General features: G+C 41.4%; 1 protein-coding gene across 2 annotated transcripts in view; it reads right to left on the reverse strand.

The window, feature by feature from the left end:
- CTNNA3 (catenin alpha 3) overlaps positions 1-23,219 on the reverse strand; it is a 437,555-nt gene that overhangs the window by 146,842 nt on the left and 267,494 nt on the right. For both annotated transcript variants that reach the window (XM_048310542.1, XM_048310541.1), the window contains exon 10: positions 11,587-11,679. In XM_048310542.1, the coding sequence (XP_048166499.1) occupies positions 11,587-11,679 (93 nt within the window). The remainder of the gene's footprint in view (positions 1-11,586; positions 11,680-23,219) is intronic.

Consider the following 23,219-nt stretch of genomic DNA (forward strand, 5'->3'; position numbering starts at 1 on the left):
TAAACCTTTTCTTAGGCTGTGTAAATGCTCCATCACAGCACACCAATAGTACCAACTACATTGGGATAAAGCTTCTTCCCACTGGGGATAGCTGGGTTTGCTGATCAAACTGGGATAAGCCATGCAGCACACATCACACTCCCACAGCTACGGTACAGGTTCCCAGAGGATGCAGGCATAAAGAAAACTCTCCAGGGACTTACACAGTCTAAGGACTTGATCTCAAAAGGTGTTCAACATAGAAAGCCCCCGTGTCTAAATACAACACCCATAATTATCAATCAAATTAGTTGCATACTAAAATTACAACATAAAACTGAAGCTTATGTCATTAACCTTCTGCTTACTGGATTTCACATTCAAGTAAATCTTTAGTCCAATTTATAATGTAATGCATATAAAACAGAAAGGTCCTTATGGACTATTCATCCATTTACCAAACTTCAGAGCGATGAAATAAAACTGTACTGGAACTAGAACAATTGCAGTGTAACTACGCTACAGCTACAGTCCTCGAATATTTGGTAAGATGAACACACATATGGATTACATTTATAAACTGGGGGGGGGAAAGACATCAGTAAAGCCTCAACATGTATGACACAACTATTGTTTCATGTACATCTTAAAAGTATGTTATGCAAAATCCCAACCAAAACAGCAACAAGAAAATACAAACAACCTACTAAATCGTTATTAATTAGTTCCTCATTCCTTCTTGGGATTTCTAACAAAACCATCACCATTACAAACAAAACTCTTCTTTAGTTAATTATCTAAATGGCCCTAAATTTCCTGTAACATCTATGAGCTACAGTATGGTCGGAGCGGAAGAAATGAAGAGCTGAAGCCAACAGCAAGCTTTCTACCTCACAAAAAAACCCAAATTACTGAATAGACAGCAGAAAGCTTTAAGGAGAGTTACACAGAGACAGGGACATGGAGGTTGAAAATCCATAATGTGCCTGTGGAAAGAACAAGTAGAAATAATCTGGTGAAAAAGTGGGATTCACTGGCACCCTCAAGGATATTCCATGTCATTCACACAGTCAGACAAGCTCCAATTTTTCACCTGTTTCTGCCATAGTCAAAGATGTAAGCTGCAGCAAACATTATCATGCCCTTTCTGGTCCTGGAGGTCTCTCCTGTTCTCCCAAGGCCTCACTCCATTCTCCTGGCCCCTCACTGCAGGCTTCAAGGACCTTGGCTAAGGCTTTCTTTGCTGCACCCTACAAACACCCCAATCTTCCTGGGCTGCTCCTCTCTCCCAGTTCAACACAACACAACTGTGGACAGACAAATAAGCCAACAGCCCATGCAGACCAGATTCTTCCTCTAGCAGGATTAGTGCCAGAACACTTCAGGTGATGTGTTTGTCATCACTTACAGCATGACCAGCAAGGGAAAGAGCCTGCTTGGGTTAAGTAGGAACATTCAGTACCTGTGGTTTAACCCCAGCCAGCAGCTGAGCACCACACTTGAAGCTATTCATGCAAGCAAAGGAGAACAAGGAATTCCTATCTTCAGGCACACATTCAGCCAACCCCAGGAAAACAGGGCTCCATCACTGGTTTTACACACAAAGTCATGTGGGCTTGTTCTGATGTTCTTATTATAGTCTTGTGGTCAGAACACTTTCTACAGTACATCCTCTTACTGTCTGGTCAATTAGAGCAAATGCTCTTGTGCAGGACAAGAACTACCACCCTGTTAGCCCGGTCTCATTTCCATTCTTGGGTGTCAGAAGCTACACAGGATAGCAGTTCAATATTCGAGGAAGTTACTGAAAGGGACAGTTAAAATTTGTGGTAGTCTGTTAACCCACTGCTTTTGTGATGCCATGTTCCCCCTCCTGCTCTCCCCTGCCCTTAGCCTTGGCCACTCTCTCAGGCTGTCTTTATTGGTTCCTGTACCCCAACGCCGCCCAGGGACTGCCCCTGAGCCCCTAACAAAACCCCCCTAACACCCAGACCACGAGGTCTCTCTGCCTCTAGGGATCAAGGGGACAAGATGTGATTAAAGTCCTCTCAAACCCCTATGAGAGACCCTTCTCACCTCCTCTGCCATCACTGGTTGTAATGCTGATAGCAGGATGGAGCAAGATCACAGGATCGTCCGAAATGGACCGTGTGATGCAACCGAGTCACACTGCCCTAAGCAGCCCCGCTGAGCTCTCAGGAAGCTACAGCCTGCTAAGCAAAATCTAGCGATTACAACAAAAATTCAGAGTAAGGTTATGGCATCCTAGCCAAACATATTGTCCACATCTTTTTCTGCTAGGGTGCCAATACCAGTACATTTGGGAAACAAAACATGAAAACCGACACCACTGAGGTTTTCATGGAGCTCTTAACAAACCCCAAATGATCTACAAGTACACATCAAGTTGTCTGTGTAGCCTACAAAATCCTAAGAATAGTTTTGAAAGCACTACAATCCCATGACACAGATAATGGCATGACCTTATCTGAAAACTGAAATTTAATTCTCATCAATTCACCAGGTAAAGATATACTGGTGGGAAAATAAGCTTGGTAAAAAACACCTGGAATTAGTGTTTGCAAGAGCAGCAACAGCTTTATGACGTAAACGAAAGCTTTTCTAACTCAGAAGCGTAAATCAGACTCTGCCTCCATGTCAACAATAATGCACAGCCGTATAAGAGATACAGGAAGGAAACAAACTGCTGCTGTACTTGCTACTTTTACTATTATTTTTAAAGCTGCTATGACACATTTCCTAATTACTTTTAATTAGGAATTAAGTAAAGCAGGCAGTCAAACTGCCAGATATTTTTGCAATATAAATGCAAAATGTAACACAGAAAAACCCCCTGCAGATCATATCACCTCTTTGCCACATTTAATGACATTATAGCATTGTAGTTTGCACAAAGAAATCATGAAAACACATGAAGGGTAGTCATCCATTGCCTTGAATTTCATGCTAGTTCTATAAAATCATTTAAAAGCTCTTCTTAAAATCCTGGAAGCTCAGAGACCTGAATCAGCCAACATTGGTAACATTTGCCCTTTCACCCCTCTCCAGGTCAGATACTCCACAGATTGATGGAATGGCAGGGGCTGGAAGGGACTGCTGGAGGTCAATCTGGTCCTGCCCAAGCAGGGGCACCCAAAGCCAGCTGCTCAGGACTGTATCCAGATGATTCCTTTATTATCCTCCCTCAGAGCTGTGCCAGAATTTCCCCAAATCACTGAAGTCTGACCCTGCACAAAGGGAAAATGTAAGCATGCAGGGAATAAAAAGAAATTGTTGTGCCTTTGCTTTCCAAGCTCATGCAGAAGGTAGTACAAACCTCCAAAAAGCTTGTTCCTTAGCTGCAGCTCATGGGACACAGAGGCATACACAAGAATGTGGACCTTACAGCCCATCCTATCAACTGTGCAGCTACACCAAACTCATGTGTACCTCATCCACGTCCCTCAGTGCTTGCCAAACGAAGTGCTTCCATCTGTTCCTCACCTACATCCCCAGGTCGCAGCGGTGCAAGCGACTGGAAGCCACCCTGAGCCCTAAACACAACACCAGCAGTCTGTGATGCTCAGGCCCTGAGGTTCAGCCACCCACTGCAGTTAGGGTGAGAACCCACAATCTCTCTCTTCAGTTATTTGCATACTTTTATATGATTGGTTCATGCTTCCCCTCCCGGTTTTAGGCATAAGTTTTTTAATATTCATTTCCCTTAGTTAAATGTAATAGTTCTAGAAGGTTCTGTCCTACTCAACATTCCATTGGTTTCTTCCCTAAGTCCCTCCTATGTACGGCTCCCATTGGTTCCCTTACCCTCAACCCCACCTCCTGTCAAATATCCCATTGGCTGTAATCCTTTTCCCTGCCTTCCCTATCCCCAATATAAAATCTCTGGACCCTGTCAAAAATTTGGCTCTTCGTCCCTGTCCCTTCACCTGGATAAATCTCAGCGTGCAATCCATACGGAGAGTCCCCTCTTTTTATACTTCTTCACCTCTGCCTGCGTGCGCTCACATTCAGTTCAAGGGGAAGCTCCCTCGGGTGAGGAGCACACCCGTGTGCCTGCTTCTTTGTGTGTGTGCCTGCCGTAGTGCAGTCGGTCTGTGGCTAGACGTCCGGGCTCTCTTTGGGCTAGCACGCAAACCCAACACCAGGTGAGTGCAGAGTGCTGAGCACCCACAAGGATCCCCATCACACTGCCAGTGTTCCAGCTGGAAAACATCTCCAGGTGAGGTGTAAAGCTGGTAACAGAGATGCACAATGCCACAGAACAAAGCCATGCTAGATGGATCTGTGGATCAATGATTTTAGCTCCTTCCTTCAACAACAGCAATGAGTCCCTGTCAACCTGTGCTATTTACACCTCTCTGTTACTGCAATGAGCCCCTGTCAACCGGTGCTATTTACACCTCTCTGTTACTGCATGCTACAGCTATTTACATTCTCAGCTCTTTACTGCTGTACACCCCTCTCTTCCAAAAACCATGTCAACCTCCATCTCTTAACGGTGGTATTATTTTGCTGTCTTGTACTACTCTAAGCTTTACTACCCTCCTCCCCAGACTCAGTAGGTTTTTTACCACAAGTCTCTAATAACGATACTTTATTGCCATTGTTCCCTTCCTGGCATATAGCTGTAGGACCGTCACTAAAAAAATGTAGCATCTCAAAATAACTTACAAATTCAGAAAAAAAGGATGAAGTTGAAGAGATAAAAAAGAAATACCTTTCCAGGAAAAATCCTTTCAAATTTTAAGGGCAAAGGGAAAAATAAATGGTTTATAAAACATTCATAGCATCTTGGTGCAACATGAATCTATCACAAATGCCCTCCAGCAACTTTAAAAACTCAGTCTCATGTCTTATGTCCACTGACTGCAGGTGAGGCAAGAAGAGGATAAAACAGGACAGCTTCTCTATTGTTACAGAAGCTGAGGCTACTCAGGGTTTGCATTTTTGTTTAATATTACAAATTGAGAATTTGTTGAGGATTCTATTCTAACACAACAGATACTGAAGGATGAAAGTTAAGACTGAAGACCTCAAGGCATTTTGTAGTTAATTGTTCTCTCTCCAAGTACTATCATAAAAGAGCCAAGCAGTCACAGTCAGCATGAGACTTTCAGGGGAACCTAAGAGTAACAGTGGGGGGGTTTTTTCCCCCCTTCAAACTGTTTGTTGGAGAAGTTCAAGCCAAAGCAATCTAAGTCTATTTGTACAGAAGCATAAAGTACTGTACCTTCCAATATGTTTTGGTGTTTCACAGCTTTATGATTCATAGAATCCCAATAAGCTTGCTACAAGGTTTTTAAAATAACAAACCTCAATTTCCATAAATGGAGCAAGATAACATCCTACAAATACTAGTGTCAGTCCATTATACTAGAGGATATAAGAAAGATTTTTTCCTTGTACCATTTTCAGCCCTTGCCGTATAGCCAGACAAGCTGGCTTTGTACATGCCCCTTTAGCACAGATTGCCCTTCACATGAACACTGCACTGCTCTGATGGTACAGAGCCGCATCCATCCAAACAGGGTCACACGTTGTTGTGACAGCTGAGGACTAGACTAACAACTTTTTCCATGCAGTGTCTCCTGGTAGCCAGTAACAGCAGCTCTCTAATACTGGACATTGCCTTCTCTCACCAAAGCTGTGCCACTGCCAGGTCAAGCTGGCATCAGTTAATGAAGTCTGCAGTGCCCCCAAAAGCAGCAACTGCTCTTCCTCTAGACTGCCCTCACTCCTTCCCTTGAGCCAGGCAAGCCTGTTGAGGCATCCACACAGCAAACTACACTGGGCAGCTGACCTGAAGTAAAACTTAACCTTCCTGCTTCCCAGGTGGATTCACAGCAGTTTCCTGACCCAGACTGCTGAGCAGCTATGTGACTGCTACTGCTACTCATGAGAGAAGGGGCAGAAATGAGAGCTTGGGAGCAGGGAGGCAGGAAAGTCTCCAGCAGCACTGATGCTGTAAGCCAGACCAAACTGGTTGTGGAACCAGGATGTATGAGAAGGAACTAAACACAGGACTGCTCAAGAAGTCTACCATAGATACCAAGGTTAATGACAAAATCTTCATTATCTTCAGCAGCATTGTGTGTGAACTTTGCAACATGGTGAAAACCTACATGAACAACTTCACCAGAGTAACTTTCCTTTCATTTTAGAAATAACATTACTAAGGCACAATACATACTCTTAACTAAACTCTCCACTGAAAGGCTAGAGATGATACCCAAGAAGTCTGATACTGTTGGATACTAACATCTGTTTTCTGTTTTTTAAAGCAGATGGTAGAGAACTCACTGATTTACCATGTTCTCCCCCATTACTTCTGCCCTGTATTTGAAGGAAATAATATTAATACAGATAAAAGGAGATGCCGTACAAATGGTTCAACCAAGAAGATGAAACTGTGGTTATTAAAGTGATATTGGTGAAGAGTTTTTATGAGGTTAATAAAAAAATCTTCTTCGGTGTCCCCCACTATTTAATGTGCCAAAGCAAATAACAAAATGGATGATTGATTTTCTCTCATGAAAGAGTAAATACATAGGAAATGTGAATTGCTAGCTTCAAAAATCCACACCATCATAAAATACATAAGCTCTAATACCTGAAAAACGCAACACATGAAAAGATCCTGCCCACTGATTAGCTATCAAGTCTCATTTTTGTGAACAAGAATTTTCATGTTTGCTAGTACCTACTTTCTAAAAAATTACACGGAAGGAAATAATATCCATTTATCTGTTTCAACAAAAAAGGGCTAGACAATTTAAGTGTAAATCAACACATAGCTCAAAGGAAAAGCTAAATTCCTCCATTCATTTTCATAACAGAAAAACACAAATACAGTGCTTAATTTTGAGAAAAAAAATTATAGGGCATTCACATTAAAGCTTAAGCAAAACTTATGAAGCATAACAAAGTTATGATCATTTTCTAAGAAAGCAAGCAGAGAATACATAAGCCCTGCTTGGAGAGTAGAGCTTCTCAAGTTGGAATTTTGTGAGTGTGGGGCACGGTGCTGTCACTGTTGGGCTGCTGAAGGCTTCCATGACACTTTACACTGAACTGGTGGCAATCACTGTACTTTATGAGCAGAGAATGCAAGTGGCTACTGGACTGGAATGGAGATGCTTTGCCTGGATCCCTTCTGCAGACACACACACACACACTCTCCAAAAGACTCTTCAATCCTTCAACTCTTGGTTCTGTGGTATTTCTAAATTTGCTGATAAACACAGACCGTTTCACATCATCCTGAAAGACACGTGACGGGCTTAATACTGTCTGCTAGCAAGATAGGAAAGGAAGCCTCACTACAACAGTACTGAAATTATTAAAATTGGAAGAAAGGAAGGCTGCAGGGGCTGGTTTCTTGCAAAGCTTGGTGGGTTTTGCCCTTCTCACCACCACAGGTACACAGCTGTCAATAGAGAAACAGCTCTACAATACCAAAATACAGCAGTCAGTTCCAGACTGTCATGTTGGCATTGAAGAAACAGATGAATTATGCTGGACAAGCCCAATACAAAATGTTCAAGACAGCTGTCAGATCAGTATTTCAACGGTCTGGAAACATGATGTGTATGAATATATTCCCACTGATCAGCTCAGCATCTTGGTTACCCCAATACCTCCCTCCACATTACCTGAACTACCACAGTGATCTATTTACAAAACTTCTGTAGCCAAAAAACCATGTTCTGTATTTAGTGGTTTACCATATACCAGCCAATATTAAAAACTACTAGTAGCATATTAAGTTCTAAGCAGCGAGAAAAGATGGCATTCAAAATTACAGCTGAATCCTTCACAAAGGTGCCATGTGTTACGCACTTTTCATTAGTTACATGTTACATAGAATTGCTTCTCACCTCAGTTTGTAACCACATGGTTTCTATCTCTCAATACTTCAGAGAAAGACAGAGCTCACCAAAATATTAAGATCCAAGGTTCTCCTTATACCAGTGCTTACATATCATCTTTAAAATATCTGGTAAAATATTCCATGGGATTAAATGAGTTTCAAACATTTTTTTTATCACCATCTAAAGATTAAGCTAAACCATGAACATTCGTGTGTTTTTGCTGCATTTTCCTTCCTTTCATGATGTTCCAGTAATCACCCTGTACCACTCCAGTAACTAGCAGCAAGATCCAGTGAGAGCTCCCTTTCAAAGGAAGTGAGCCTAAAATTCACTGTTTCAGATACAGTTATTCTAAAATATCCCAAACCCCCTGCTCCTTACAATTTTCAAGGGATCTTTATGCTAATGAAAAGGCTCTAGGCAGAGCCCTCTGACATGCTGAAGGTCTCCTTTGCTGTTGCCTTAAAACCACCCACCTCTGATCTCCACATTGACACAACTGTTCCAGCTTTAGGCTCAAGGTCATTCTTCTCAAAAGTGGCAGCTCAGGATTTGAAAGCTCATTAGACCATAAAAATGTAAAAACCTATGAAGAATTTAGATAGGGAAGCCAGATTCTCATCTGCTACCCTAAATGTGGGAAACCAGAGATTAATTTTCCATCTCTCTGTTGACAGGTTGTTCCAGTTTGGCCAAATTTAGAAATATATCCTCTGAGAGAAGGCACAACCACCCCTCCCCCACCAGGTTCGGGAAAAAATAAATTTTCCTCGAAGGAAAGTGAAGAAGATAAAATATTTATTTAACAAACACATGGGAAGGAAAATAATGTTAGATGGTAAAATCTTTCGCTGTAGAGGAAAAATCCTGGGAAAGTGTTCGAGTCCTCCCTTTGGTCTCCTCGGAGCTGGGGCTTGGGCCGGGGCCAGGCCCTCTGTGCCCGGTGGAAAGTCCTCCCAATGTGCTCTGATGTTACAGCAATCAAGCAGTCCAGTAGAAAAGGGAGAAAATCCGGAATTCCAGAGAAGGAAATGCAAAGTCCAACTCTCAGTCTCTCTCCGGAGAACAAGAAACTGAAAACAACTGGCCAAAAACTGACTGGAAAGCAGCAAGCCGGGTGCTTCCTCGCTCCCCTGCCCCAGATGGGGGAAAAAAAAAACCTGCTATCTTTTTGTAACCTTGAACAAACTGCAAACTGCTTTGAGAAAGTTTTGCTCCGTTTTTTTCCTTCCCCCTCTCAGGCTCAGTTTAGAGGCATAGAAAGGCACAAAAATTAATTTCTGGGCATAGGCAGTGATATGGGATACACATCATAAGGTCACCCCAAGACACAGGTTTACCATCTACCAGGTGTTCCAGAGGACTATTAGAGCAACCACAGTCTTCTCCAAACACACCACTGAACTGAAGCACAAGGGTAACAAACCCAAAACGGGTATTAGCAAAACAGCTCTACAGATTTATAGCCTTGCTATTCAAAAACAAAAACTTGTTTGCTTTTGTTGGTTATTTCCCTTCTCTTTCTTTCCCATGCATTCATTTGAAGTCAAGATTTTGTTGGCACCCCAGGACAGTAATATGGACTCCCACTACAAGTGACACTGGAGATTGTACTTACCTAACACCACCCAATTCTCCCAACCAAAAGTGAGTTATATGAACAGAAATTATTCTTCCTTCATCAAATCATATGCAACCAGCTCTTTATTTTTTTATTCTACTATTACTGATTTAACAGTAAATTAATTTCTCGTGGAACATTCATGACATTCCAGGATCATTATGTGTTTTGCATTGGCTCTAATATAAATGCCCAGCTTATTTCATTTGTTTAACAGTCAAAATATTTGATAATAATTTCACATGAGAAAACAAACAAAAGAGTTCAGAATCAACCCTCTACATTTTACCTACAGTAGAGTATGATTAATGTAACAAAAGCCAAAAGGCTTTCCTCTAGCATTTGCCAATTCTGTAACTGCCAATTCTTTTCCCCTGTGCTCCACAGGAAGTTTTGCTCTCAAGACTCCAAGGTGTTTTCTGTAGGTGTTAGCAATTTTTTTCGGTTCATACTTTTTGGGGCATTTGGGGTGGGGAGGCTCTATTGTATTTCTACTATCTCAGATTTCAATCCATAGCGCATTTCCCTTCAAGAAATATTTTGCAAAGCACATAAAATACCTTTCTTTTCACTCTGAAGATTTAAGAGCATTGGGGAATTTTCTCATTCTGAACTATAATTGATATGCCTCACAGGGAACTTAAGAGATGATTATTTTCCCTATGGAGGGTTTTTAAATGATATGGCATAATCTGATTTACTGAAAAAATGCAGGAGCCTTAATATGCTATTTCTTACTTCGGTAAAATGTGGATTGCTTTGATAGGGCATGGTCCTTATCTAAGAAAGCAGCGAATCCTGCACAATGAACACACCATTAGTAGTAATACAATCTTACCATGTGCATTCCACATTCTCTTTTTAGACAGATCTATGATCATCAACTAACTCACCATGGTTTACCTCAAAGTTAAACAAACCAACAAACAAAAAGAAAGAAACTCAAGAAACTTTCATTTTACTATAGGAAATTAAAAGCCTAGAAACTTAAATGGCTGTGAAGAAAAAAATCAATATTTTAGTCAAAATTTGATTTTAGGAATTTCTGGTATCAGATATGTAGGTTTCAATTTCAATTAAAAAGCTGCATCTAGATGCCTAACAATCCATTATAAAAGTGCACTTGACCCCCAGAGAAACAAAGAAGCTGGAAGAAGCCACCTTCTTACAAATCCAGTAACACATTAAATCACATAAGAGTGTGATCTAAAATACAGAACTTTTCAAGTTTTTAAACCAGACATTGAAACAATTATTCAAGAGAAAACACTGATTTGTGACATTTTCAGAACAGTACATTTCCTTGACAGAAACCACTAAGACTTGCATTTATTCAACAGGCATGAAATGGACTTCTCAAACTTGCTATTGAACATATTAATATTTGCTCTTCATCTTTCATTTCAACTACATTTACCACAAAAGGGTAAGAACACTTCAAAGAACTAATGATCTTGAAATTATGCAGCCTCAAGGCTGCAACACAGATCAGATTCACAGAAATCAGTAAAATCTTTGCTCTAAAAGATTTAACTGCACAAGTTTTTATATCTCTGTAACTCTGAACATGACAAAGTGAACACATTTTCTGTACTTAACATCTTAGAAAAACTGTATCTGTGCTTTTTTTCATTAATTTCCTTACAACAAGAGTTCAAGCTTTTAAACTGGAGATAATCAGAAGAATTCACACTTTCCTGTTCACATTAGCAAAAACCAAATCAAGTGATGTCTTCCAAGTTAAAGGTCAAAATAGGTTTTGCTTTCCAAGAGTTAATTATTCCCTATTTTTCACATTACAATGTTCAATCAGTTTGACTTCAGAAACAGAGCAGCATATTTTTGCAATTACAGTTTTTACAGCTTTTCAGAACTCCCAATCAATACATACTATTAACCATTGCTATGTCAACTACAGAGAAAACAAACAGATTACCTAAGTATTTGCATTTATCATTTGGTCTCCATCTGCCACGCTGTGTAAATGGAATGTAAGCTTAGACAAAAGGAACATAACTAAACAGCTGTGTTATGTGACAATAACATAGTGTATGGTGAGGGCACTGGAATGGGAATGAATTGAACAAGTCCTACCTGTGGGCACAAAGTCTCAATGTGATTAGCTGCCATTTGGACAATTTTCGTTCCATCTTCATTTGTTGACAACGAACAAGCAAGATTGGCAACCTTAAATAAAATAAATAAACAAACAGCCTTGTAAGCAAGTATTCCTCCACAGACTTCAAACTTGCCAAAAAATATCTCTGCTAGAAAGCCTTCATGGGATGGGGGGGCGGGGAATATTTTGTCAGAGGATGTTTTTGAACAAGGAAACACTGCAGGAAGGAAAAAGAGCTGTGGAAAGAGGTGATAGTGACGAGAAATCTTATGACCTCACCCCAATTTAGGCTCAGCAGGTAACAGTTGCAGAGTGGTGTTTAGAAAACAGGAGGAAATTTCCAAGAAAGACCATAAGGTTTCAGCAGATTGCTTGTGATCTTGCCCCTTAATTTTTCAGAGCCCTTCCAACCATGATCAGCATTTCCACTGTTTTTTTAATACTTACTTTTAAGACCTTAAAGCTCAAATAACATTTATCTTGACTTGTAATAAGACACAAAGTAATTTCTGCTGTGAGCTATTCACAGATCATTCTTTTAATCCGTAGTACGGTTTTCTACTGAAACAGTCATATATACACCATATACAGTGCAACTAACAGTGAAAACATATGGAAACTCTAAATCTGTGAAACAACAAATCTATCTTCTATTATACCATACACCATAGAGCTACAGCTTCCTTTTAAGCAAAAACCTCTTCCACAATGCTCCACAAGTTTAAATGGATTAAGGAAAAAGCATCTCACTGCAGCTGAACATCAACAGGCTGTAAGAGACAGGTTTGACAAAGGTACAATAGAGGCTGGGATACTGGGATCCAGTAGTTCTTTTTATCCTACTGTAGAAGGATCAAGTCCTTCCGTAAAACTACTCCACACTTGTTAATTATCACAGCCTTCCTTGAAGTAGCAGTACTGCCTCCACCCACTCTAATGTTAATGTAGACCAAAAATTGCCTGAGAACTAGACCTCTGCAGTGCTGCAAATATGAACACAGACAGGCATAGCTATTCTGGAGTAATCCGAAACTCATAAAACAACTTCTACAGTTCAGCTGCCATGAAATAAAAGCAAATCTTCCTTTATCAACATTTTATGGCACTACTACTAGTTCAATGATGATCTATTATCAAAGGCTTTTATTATTCTTACTTAATTGATATAAGTAATTACAAGGCATTAGTCACCGCACAGACTAATTACTTTTCCTATTTAAACTTCAGAAAAGACTAAGACACTTTCTGAAGGGGATGAGATCTAGAATGCAGAGCCTTCCATGTACACCTGTGCCTACACAAAAATACTTCATAAAACTTTCCCTGGTTCCGTACCCATATGATGTATTATCTTGTCCACATAATAAACAACGGTTAAGACTGAAGAAATCCAGTTTTCATCAATGGATTGACACTGTACTCTTATTTGAAGTAATCTGCTATGGGTTGGCTTTTTAATGCGGTATCTGAAAAAACTGGGTTTGATTCTATGCTTTCCTTCCTGACTCTTCAGCTTAAATTGCTAACAGACAATTTTATATCATCACATTACAACCAACCCTAGGAGATGCTATTCCCTCCCCTCAAAAAAAAAAAAAAGAAAAAAAAAAAAATCTATTTTTTCTTCTTTGGATTGAAGGTCAAGGTCAAGAATTTTCACTACTGGTCCCAAGAACTAATTCATATTGACTTGAGTATTTTAATTATTCCTTTGCCCCAGTTGCTGAGCTGCTTCTGTGTTCTTTATTTAAATCTGTGTTCACTCATACTTTGTTACTACACGACCTATGCAAAATGAAACACTCTACAAGACTTGGTGCAAACATTATTGATTTAAAGAACTCCTCTATGCCTAAAGCAGTAATAATTCAAAGGTAAAATAAAAAGGCAATGCCAGCCATTCCACCAGGACAAAACCTCTCAGCAGCAGTTTCTTTTTTCCCCTCTTTACCATAAGGTTCCTTAGGCTTATAAAATTTATTCCGCAGTTTCCAGAAAAACTTTACTTTCTCTTCTTGGAATCCACTACAAACATGTGCAATACAGAGCCCCTGTTTATGAGTGAGATACTGCTGTGAGTAGTTTTGTTCCTGTCTTGATAAGCAAGGCAGATACAGAGACAGATTACAACAACTTTTTATCCTGTTTCCCAGTTACATCAGCTCCAGCATTGCAGTACAAACACAGAGCTTGATGTAAATTGTGCCACAGTCACAGAATAATGAAAGAGGTTTCCAGAGATCATGTAGTCCAACCCCCTGTTCAAAATACGAGAATGAACTTGAAACCAATGCGTGCCAAAGGCTTTATGTAACAGATCAGCATGTGGTGACAAATTCTCTGTGTTACCAGATCGTGTGGGAAATCAGAAGGGTAGAAAGGTGTGGCTCTTCTCCAACAAAGCATGCTCAGGTTGGGAAGGATCTCTTAATCTGTAAGTACTCCCTTTTATTCGAAGTCAACAGCAATGCAAGTTCTTTTAATATAAAGAGAAAAAACTGTTTCTGATCTTACACTTCCCCTCCTGATTCTTCAGCTCTAAGCATTCCTTGGTGAGGCCCAATTCAGAACAGTATCCTCAAAGCACAAGCAGCAAACCAAGGATATAAACACCAGGAATTTATGTTAGGCCACTTCATAACAGCAAACAGAGTTTTGTATTATTTACATTAGATGTCTTAAAAAAAAAAAAATCTATTAAGGAAAGTAGTATTGGCTACTTTGGAATAAATACATGTTATATTTCAGATGGGTATTTGGAATTCATACTACAGTGCTATGCCAGCAGTGAATTTAAACCGTTGCCTTTCATTTTGACCAATGTTAGTAAGACTTCTGTTTCCATGAGAAAACGGGTAGAATTTTCTTCTCCTGGCACTGAAGCAGCACTTTTCCATATGTACCTTATGCGTAAGTAAAAGGCCTCTCAGTCAGTCTCAGCAGTAGGTGATGAGGCTCACAGCTATTCCACCCAAAGACAATCCAGATCCCTGTAAGCCATTAACATGGTCTCAACCATCAGTACACTCACTGTTGGCATCTCCCTCACCAGCTCCTGGTAAGATCTCCTTAACACAAATACAAAACACAGTAATTCAAATAAATATAATGGAAAGAGTCAAGCACGTGTGTAATTTTTCCAAGTGCGAGGAAGTGGATCTGAGAACCTGAAGTCTTCTTTGAGGCTGTAACATTGCTAACAAGGAGGACAAGCTGTCTCAGCAATAGTAAATGCCTACAGTTCATAAGGAAAAAATCAACACCTAGCACAGAGAAGACCTTACTGTCACAAGTATCATACGCATTTCAGAAGATTTTTACAATCTGGGAAATCTTCATTACACCAGTCTCTCCCCTAAGCAGTAAAAACTACACAAATACATTACATTTCTTTTGTATTCTCTGGGAGAAACTAGCTTCCCTTAGAGGGACTTCAAACTTAAATACACTGCAACTTCAAAACCAAATAAAATTGCAAAATGAAAAGCCAACATTCCTCTCAGAAAATAATTGTCCTTCTGAAGAGCAAAGTTTGTCGTGGCAAAGCAAAAGCTTTGTTGTAGGCTGGTCTGATTGAAATCAGAACCGAAAAAAAATCATTATCATTTTCTCCAAACATTTTTAAGATACTAAGAAAGCAGTTACGCAGCTTTTCCTTGAAAACATAAAGAACAGAGAACAAACTATCCTTGATGAGGTTTAGCAACATCAATTAACACACTAATTAAGGTGCAGTGCAGAAAGGAAGACTTTGAACTGAGCATGTAAGTGCAGCACTGGCAATAGATAAAATATTTCATTAGCCTCATGGAGTTTTAGATTGTGAAGGCACCAAAGAGTGTACTTTTTGATGCCCATTAGCTGCACACCGAAGATATGCCAATGCACATTTATTTTATTCCTGAAGTTATTAAACAAGCTTCTTACAGGCACTTTAACTGGTGTTTTTATTTTTACTATTGGGTGACAGCATACCTTTCTGTATTGGGGAGGGGGTTCATTCCTCTCTTTAGCATATGGTGGGCTGTTGGGGTGGCTCAGCCTGCTCTCCGGCTGAAACCATCAAATGTCGGTCACCAGAAGAGATCACTGAGATCTAGGTTACCTCCCCCTGGGTGGCTCCCAATCCTAAATTACCTCCCCCTGTTCCAGAAAGTTCTCCCTTTTTTAGTTATTAATTGGTTCCCTGTTATGACTCCTGCCTCCCTGTTTTCCCCATTTGTTCTGAAAAATTGTATCCTCCCCTCTGCTTGTAGCCCATTGGCTGTTTTCTCTCTCCCTGCCTTGCTCCACCCCCCCATAAAGGGGCGAGCCCGCGTCTTCTCAAGGGCCGCTCTGGTCCCTGGACCCTCCCGCAAATAAACCTGTTGGAACCCATACCAGAAGCCCCTCCCGCCTTCTTTGCCTCCGGGCTAACGCGAGCCCAATCCACCGGCTGCCCGACGTGCTTCCTCTGAGGAGGAGCCAGCGCACGCACCCATCCCACGCCGATTCCACTGAGCCGTCCAGCGAGGACGCTATGGAGGCCAACGCTGCGTCTCCTCTGCCCGAGGGCACGCCGGGGCTTGTGATTACAAGCCCCCGGTTGCGTTAGTGGGCCAACAACTTTTCAGGCTAGAAATTGCTGAAGAGTATCGGTGTCTTCATCAACAAACGGGACAGGGAGCCTGGTCAGGCGCTCCAGGAGCCTTTTATTATTTTATTCTATTACCAGTCTCACACACCGAGTTGAGACAGAGTTGGTACAAAGCTCACGCTGCCAAGGACATCCAACAACTTCCTGTTTGCAAAGCATTTTTAAAAGCTTCTTAGCCAATCAGCATACTTCTAAAAGTTACAGACAGCTGTCTTAACCAATTCATAATAGCACACGTACAACTGTTAAATACAATACTGGCTTGTTATGCCTTGACATAACAATACACAATATCCTATTATGAGGCTTAAACTTATCTATTTTGCTAAGCATATTTTTTTGCAACTCCAAAATCTATCTAGGCCTAACCTAGAAATCCTAACCATTGTTTTAATGTCCTTGGCGCTGCATAACTGTATCTTCTTCTAGCTTTTCACAGGCAAAGCTGAATCCTAAATCCTTTTGCTTTATTTTCTGAAACCTGCTTTTATTTCGCACACCTAAAATCCTTTCCACCTTTTGTGTTTCCCCACAAAGAATAAGATTTGCATGTAGCAGTTATACTCTGTTAAAAAAATAATTCAACAAATTACATTCCCCTCCTTGATTGATACATTACATGGGACTCATGTATCTAGGAGAGAGCACAACTGGAAATGCGTGTCCAGACGTTTTCAGTTTCTATGCTTTATCAAACAACTGAAAAGCAAAGAAAGATGCACTTAGAGGCTGTGAGAGATACATTATACACAAACAAGTTCACCCTGTTGTCCAAACTTACTTGGGATGGAAAGCCTTTTCCCCTGCCTATGTTCACACAAGTACATTCACACTGTGGATCCTAATGTTCTCTCCCCAAGCAGAGGGTGAAGGCTTTAAAAAGTCTTCAAGCTTCTTTCAGCCTCAGATTTCCCAACGCTTTCCACTGGGGATTACAACACAAAACGCATATAGGCAAAGCACCCTGGAGAGCCACTAATTACTTCCAGTGGATCTCCAGAAAGGTGTGATAATTTTAAAGAGCCAGTTCCCTGAAGCCATCTATTGCTGGATAACAAAGATAACCCAACATCCTTTCTGTAGACAAAAGGAACATGTTCCCAGTCCTTCAAGAGCCTCAGGACAAGTGGAAGTTCACATGCAAAGTGAGACTGCCTCTTCCCTGTGAGAAGACCAAGGGGTCTTATCATGGCGATTCTGCTGCAAAGGAAGAGGAACCCCTGGGAGAGACATTCCAGCCATGGTTTAAGGATGCAATGCAGTGGTTCAGAAATTAATCCTGGTTCAGAGTTAACTCCAGAGTGAGAACAAAATGCTGAATCAAATGCAAAAGTGAGATTTTTAAATAGTAAAAGAGTAAATAATCACTGCACTGCCTCACCACCTGTTTCATTCGCAGCTGAGTACAGCTTTGCTGATCTATTGTCCACACTGCACAGCAAGAATTAAATGTACCCCCAAGGATTCTTTTCAGTCAAATTCACTCCATTAACTCCCAAAAATAAGTATTTGCTTGGGAACAGATTGTCTGCTAACTAGCTAAACTCTTCTTCTATAAATTGTACTAAATGATGCAGCACGTTCTCTAGATGTAATCCCTTTTGCAGCATGTTCTCTAGATTTGATCCCTTTCAACAGAAGCTCAGTTTCTTTTCATTATTGTACCCAAAGTCCCAACTCACTTATACTGTAAATCACTAAGGATAAGTAGATTGTTAATTCCATGAAAGCTTCTGTTTGCTCTTCTTGGCGAAGACATCCTGTTCTTCATATTAAATACCTACTGTCAAGAAACTGTTTCACTAAGGAAAGACCTTCCAAAGCTCTGCCTAACCTAAAGTTACCCAGGTCCTTCACCACACTACTCCAGGGTAAGCCCAAAGTGTGTTCTTTGGAGATTTTTTTAGCCTAGTGTGAAGAACCTTCTGGCAACCCAATCCCTCCCACTGATAACCCTAGCAAAATTCTTAGTACCATACTGGGAAAGTATTACTAAAATAAAAACTGACATGCTTCAAATTTCACAAGAAATGAACTTGTGTGTCACAAGATTTCAAATACAGTCTTTACTAGAAAGTTTAAAGTACTGATCCTGTCATTTTGCCTTTTTTTTTTTTAACACCTGTAATATGGATCAGAACAAAACATACTGGTTTTCCACAAAACCAAGCGAAAGTGTTTTTTATACACATGTCTAAGGAACACTAACCAGATATACTGTCACTTCAACATGTATATGAATTCTTCCTGGCAGGGTGTTAAAAAAGCCTAAGGAGGACAGTGCATAAATGGACACAAAAACAGCCCAGGAATCCACTGAGGTGGAGGTTAATCCTGAATAATCACAATTCAGAAGATATTTCATTTGAAGGAGAGCAACTGAATACTGACTGAGTTGAGGAATAACATTAGAATTTCAGCATTACAGCAGTCAATATGGTTTTCAATATAAATTATATACTCCAGGTAAACTGATTATAACTGTTAGCCTGCTCTCTTCAAACCATAAATGAAAAAACGTACTCATGTATTTTCTGCTTCTAATTTTGTGGTATACGGAAATATCTTCAACAGGTTTTTTATGTGTTCTATTTCTACCAGTAGCTTTATTCATGAAACCTTAAGAAGTCTTTTGAGGAAAATGACTGTTCACACAAAAAAGAGCCATGAAAAAACTACAAAGGTCAACATTAAATAATGACTCTATACTTTCCAAGGAAAAAAAGCTACATTGATGTATGTATGTCTTCCAGTCATTGCTGCATTTTTATATGCATTTATGATTACTATGTGCATTTTTATGAGCTTAATAAAACTTACCTAGACTACAATATTTGTTTATAGTGAAAAAACACATTCCTGTGGACTGAAAACTTACCTCCAATGGGCAATGAAGTAATATCACAATGTTGCTTGTTTTCCAATCCATTTTCTACCATAAAACTTAATTTCTTTCCAGATCAAGTCAAGTAGTTATACCTCATGTCAAAAGTCACACTCTTACCTTATTAGTTACTACTTTTGTGGAGAAAAAGTTACAAACTCTACTCAAACATACATTTAACATATATTATGCTGCTTTCCCTGCCTCTTTGCACCTTCCACTCTTCCAGAAAGACTCTTGAGGCTGCTAATTTAACTACAGTAGGGGACTACACACCTGCAAGCCTCTTCACTCACCTTTTGGTTTCTTTTGCACTCTCTTCATTTTGCCTGTCTCCATCTCCTTCCATTTTCTTCAGAGCTGAATTACCCAGTACTATATTACTGCCTAACCCACTGCTGATCTGACCAAATTAGCTCAACCTGCTACACCTGAGGCTTATCACTGCCCCTCCAGGTGTTACCAACCACCTGGTTAAGATGGTTCAAACTCCTCAGAGTACTATGTAACTTTAACTGTTTCCTACCAAGCATGTCCAAGATTCTGCTCGTATAATTAATAGAGCATAGATGAATACCCATGGACTGGATTGTTGAGTTTTAGTGTGGTTTGTTTTTTTGTTTTTTTTTCCCCTAACAACGTAACTGCAACTGGTTTATTTCAAGTTCCATGTGCTCAAACAGGTCTTATCTCATACAAGTTCATCTAGGAGAAGACTGCCTTGATGAACTGGACCACAACCAAAATCAAAACAGAAAATAAACACACTTTGAGACAAACACAGCACATGTGTAAGGGAGAATTCTGGCCAGTAAAATTCCAGAAACCATTTCCTTTTCAATAAAGGTGTCAGGCTTGATGCAGAGCTCCATTAAGCTTTCTTTCACTGCTTTAGGTCACAGTTACATTTGAAGAATTCAGTTAAGGGTTTCCTCTCTAGACTCTAAGCTCTGGTTACAACCAAGAGCAGATATTGTATCTGTATTACATTCATGCTCTGGCAAGCTAGCTGAAGACTGCAGTAGAACAGAAATTGCCTATAGTTGTGACCTGTGGCTCGCTAATTGTCTCTCCAAAAAACGTCCCATGCACACCAGCACCAGACTTAATCCACTGCAGTAACTGTGAATTGGCCTCTGATACCTGAAGAAAACTCCTTCCACATGCCCAAACGTAACAGCAAGTGAAAGCTCTAAAGGTAAACTACTTAACAAAACCTCCCACTTAGCACAATTTGCTGGAGTGTTAGCAACAGGGGACTTTCCAGCAGTATGCAGTATATTAAACCAGAAGAAAGCAAGGTTTTCAAAAGGAGAAAGTGGCTACCCCATTCTGTAATCGTGTAACCTTCTCTTTTGCCTTATCTCAGCCTCACAACATGGCAAATAAGACAGCAGTTATACATGGAGCAAGAGGACATCAGTCATGCACAGAATTAGCCAGTTCCTTAAAACATCCAAGAGGAGTGATCACAACTCCCTGCCAGAATACACAGCTCTTGAAGGAACAAAGCACACACAAGTGCTGATAAACAGATTAACTAACTGCCCTTAACTGTAATGCAGTATCATGATTTGATAAACATCTATCACCAGTGGAACTTAGTAAGCATCAGGATGGATCAACCAGTTCTCAAAACTGCATGAAACCCTCCCTCTCCTGCACTTCAATAATAAAGAGAAAAATACAACACATACAATAAACTGTCAATAGCATACTCTTATATAAGTCAATAAAATTTCAGGCCCCTATCATCTATAAAGCAGAGGCAAGATTCGAATATATGCATTAGTACATCCTTATTTGTTTTCTTATTACTCATTATACAAATATTCCACACAAAAAAAAAACCCCAACAAAAAAGATTAAAAAGGCTCATTCAACTTTCAATATTCTGCTAGTAGCAATATCTGAAACCCAGCACTAAAAGCCTTCCCAGAGCAAGTACAAGTCGATCTCCCAGTTTAAAAGATGAAATTTACTGAAGAAAGCAAGTCAGAGCCTAAGGCAGCCTATGTAATGTACCACCACCAAGCCCTCCCACCTCACACAAGTAAATGTGTCACGTGTGTTTAAAGAATTCTTTCAAAGTAGTAGCTTTTCAGAAAGAAAACAAATCCCTCTTCCAAAGTTTATCAGGAGTTAATTCTCTCTTTCAGTATTCCTGGAATGTCTCTCCAACCCAAGTGTCTCCCTCCAACCTTTGGAAAAGGCCTTTAGTCTATTCTTATCCTGCTTCCACTCAACAGACTTTAAAAAGTGATAAGCAGAGGAGAATTACTGTAACAGTCCATCCCCAGACAGCTTTACACTCAAGGGCAACATCTTAAAACTAAGCCCAAGTAGTGACCCAAACACCACCCCACACCGGGCTGTTTGTCCCTCCCCCCCGCGGCCGCTCCCAGACCCTCACCACTGCTGAGCTGCACTCCTTCACCCCAATGGACGTCATTTTGTCTCCAAGAACTGAGACTGAAAATTTTGTAACCCAAGGAACCAAACGTATTGTTTTCTGTTGTTGCTTCACAGATTGCTATTTTAGAATTTATGCTACACACAACTGCGCTTTAAAGCAGCAAGGCCACCAAAGCTCTCCGGTCGCAAAAGAGAAAACACATCTCAAAATAGACAATAAAGCAGAAAACTCACGGCTACGGGTGGGTTTAGCCGCCCGCCCTGCCCGCGCCACCTCCCCTCAGCACCGGCGGCCGGGACAGCAGAACTCTAGCGGCCAAGAAGGTGGGATTCCGATGGACAAAACGGCGAAATTCCAGCCGCACACACCTTCCGCACTCGCCCTGAAAGCTCCTTGCGGAGACGTGCAGCCAAAGCCACCCGCACTGGCACTCGCCACCCGCTCCAAACTTTCCAGAAGCGGGCAGGGCAGGCACAACGCTGAGCGGGTGCAAATGAGGGCCTTATTGCGCACAGGTGTGTGTGTGAGGGGCCCATCGCTCCCAGCTGTGTGTGTGTGTGTGTGTGAGGGGCCCATCGCTCCCAGCTCTGTGTGTGTGTGTGTGTGTGTGTGTGTGTGTGTGTGTGTGGGGCCCATTGCTCACAGCTCTGTGTGTGTGTGTGTGTGTGAGGGGCCCATTGCTCACAGCTCTGTGTGTGTGTGTGTGTGTGTGAGGGGCCCATTGCTCACAGCTCTGTGTGTGTGTGTGTGTGAGGGGCCCATTGCTCACAGCTCTGTGTGTGTGTGTGTGTGTGAGGGGCCCATTGCTCACAGCTCTGTGTGTGAGTGTGTGTGTGTGTGAGGGGCCCATTGCTCACAGCTCTGTGTGTGTGTGTGTGTGTGTGTGTGAGGGGCCCATTGCTCACAGCTCTGTGTGTGTGTGTGTGTGTGTGTGTGTGAGGGGCCCATTGCTCACAGCTCTGTGTGTGTGTGTGTGTGTGTGAGGGGCCCATTGCTCACAGCTCTGTGTGTGTGTGTGTGTGTGTGTGAGGGGCCCATTGCTCACAGCTCTGTGTGTGTGTGTGTGTGTGTGTGAGGGGCCCATTGCTCACAGCTCTGTGTGTGTGTGTGTGTGTGTGTGAGGGGCCCATTGCTCACAGCTCTGTGTGTGTGTGTGTGTGTGTGTGAGGGGCCCATCGCTCACAGCTCGGTGTGTGTGTGTGTGTGTGTGTGTGTGGGGCCCATCGCTCACAGCTCTGTGTGTGTGTGTGTGTGTGTGTGTGAGGGGCCCATTGCTCACAGCTCTGTGTGTGTGTGTGTGTGTGAGGGGCTCATTGCTCACAGCTCTGTGTGTGTGTGTGTGTGTGTGTGTGTGTGAGGGGCCCATTGCTCACAGCTCTGTGTGTGTGTGTGTGTGTGTGTGTGAGGGGCCCATTGCTCACAGCTCTGTGTGTGTGTGTGTGTGTGTGTGTGAGGGGCCCATTGCTCACAGCTCTGTGTGTGTGTGTGTGTGTGAGGGGCCCATTGCTCACAGCTCTGTGTGTGTGTGTGCGTGTGGGGCCCATTGCTCACAGCTCTGTGTGTGTGTGTGTGTGTGTGCGTGTGGGGCCCATTGCTCACAGCTCTGTGTGTGTGTGTGTGTGTGTGTGTGTGAGGGGCCCATTGCTCACAGCTCTGTGTGTGTGTTTGTGTG

The sequence above is a fragment of the Corvus hawaiiensis genome, chromosome 8 (genome assembly GCF_020740725.1).
Source record: "Corvus hawaiiensis isolate bCorHaw1 chromosome 8, bCorHaw1.pri.cur, whole genome shotgun sequence".
NCBI classification, from domain to species: domain Eukaryota; kingdom Metazoa; phylum Chordata; class Aves; order Passeriformes; family Corvidae; genus Corvus; species Corvus hawaiiensis.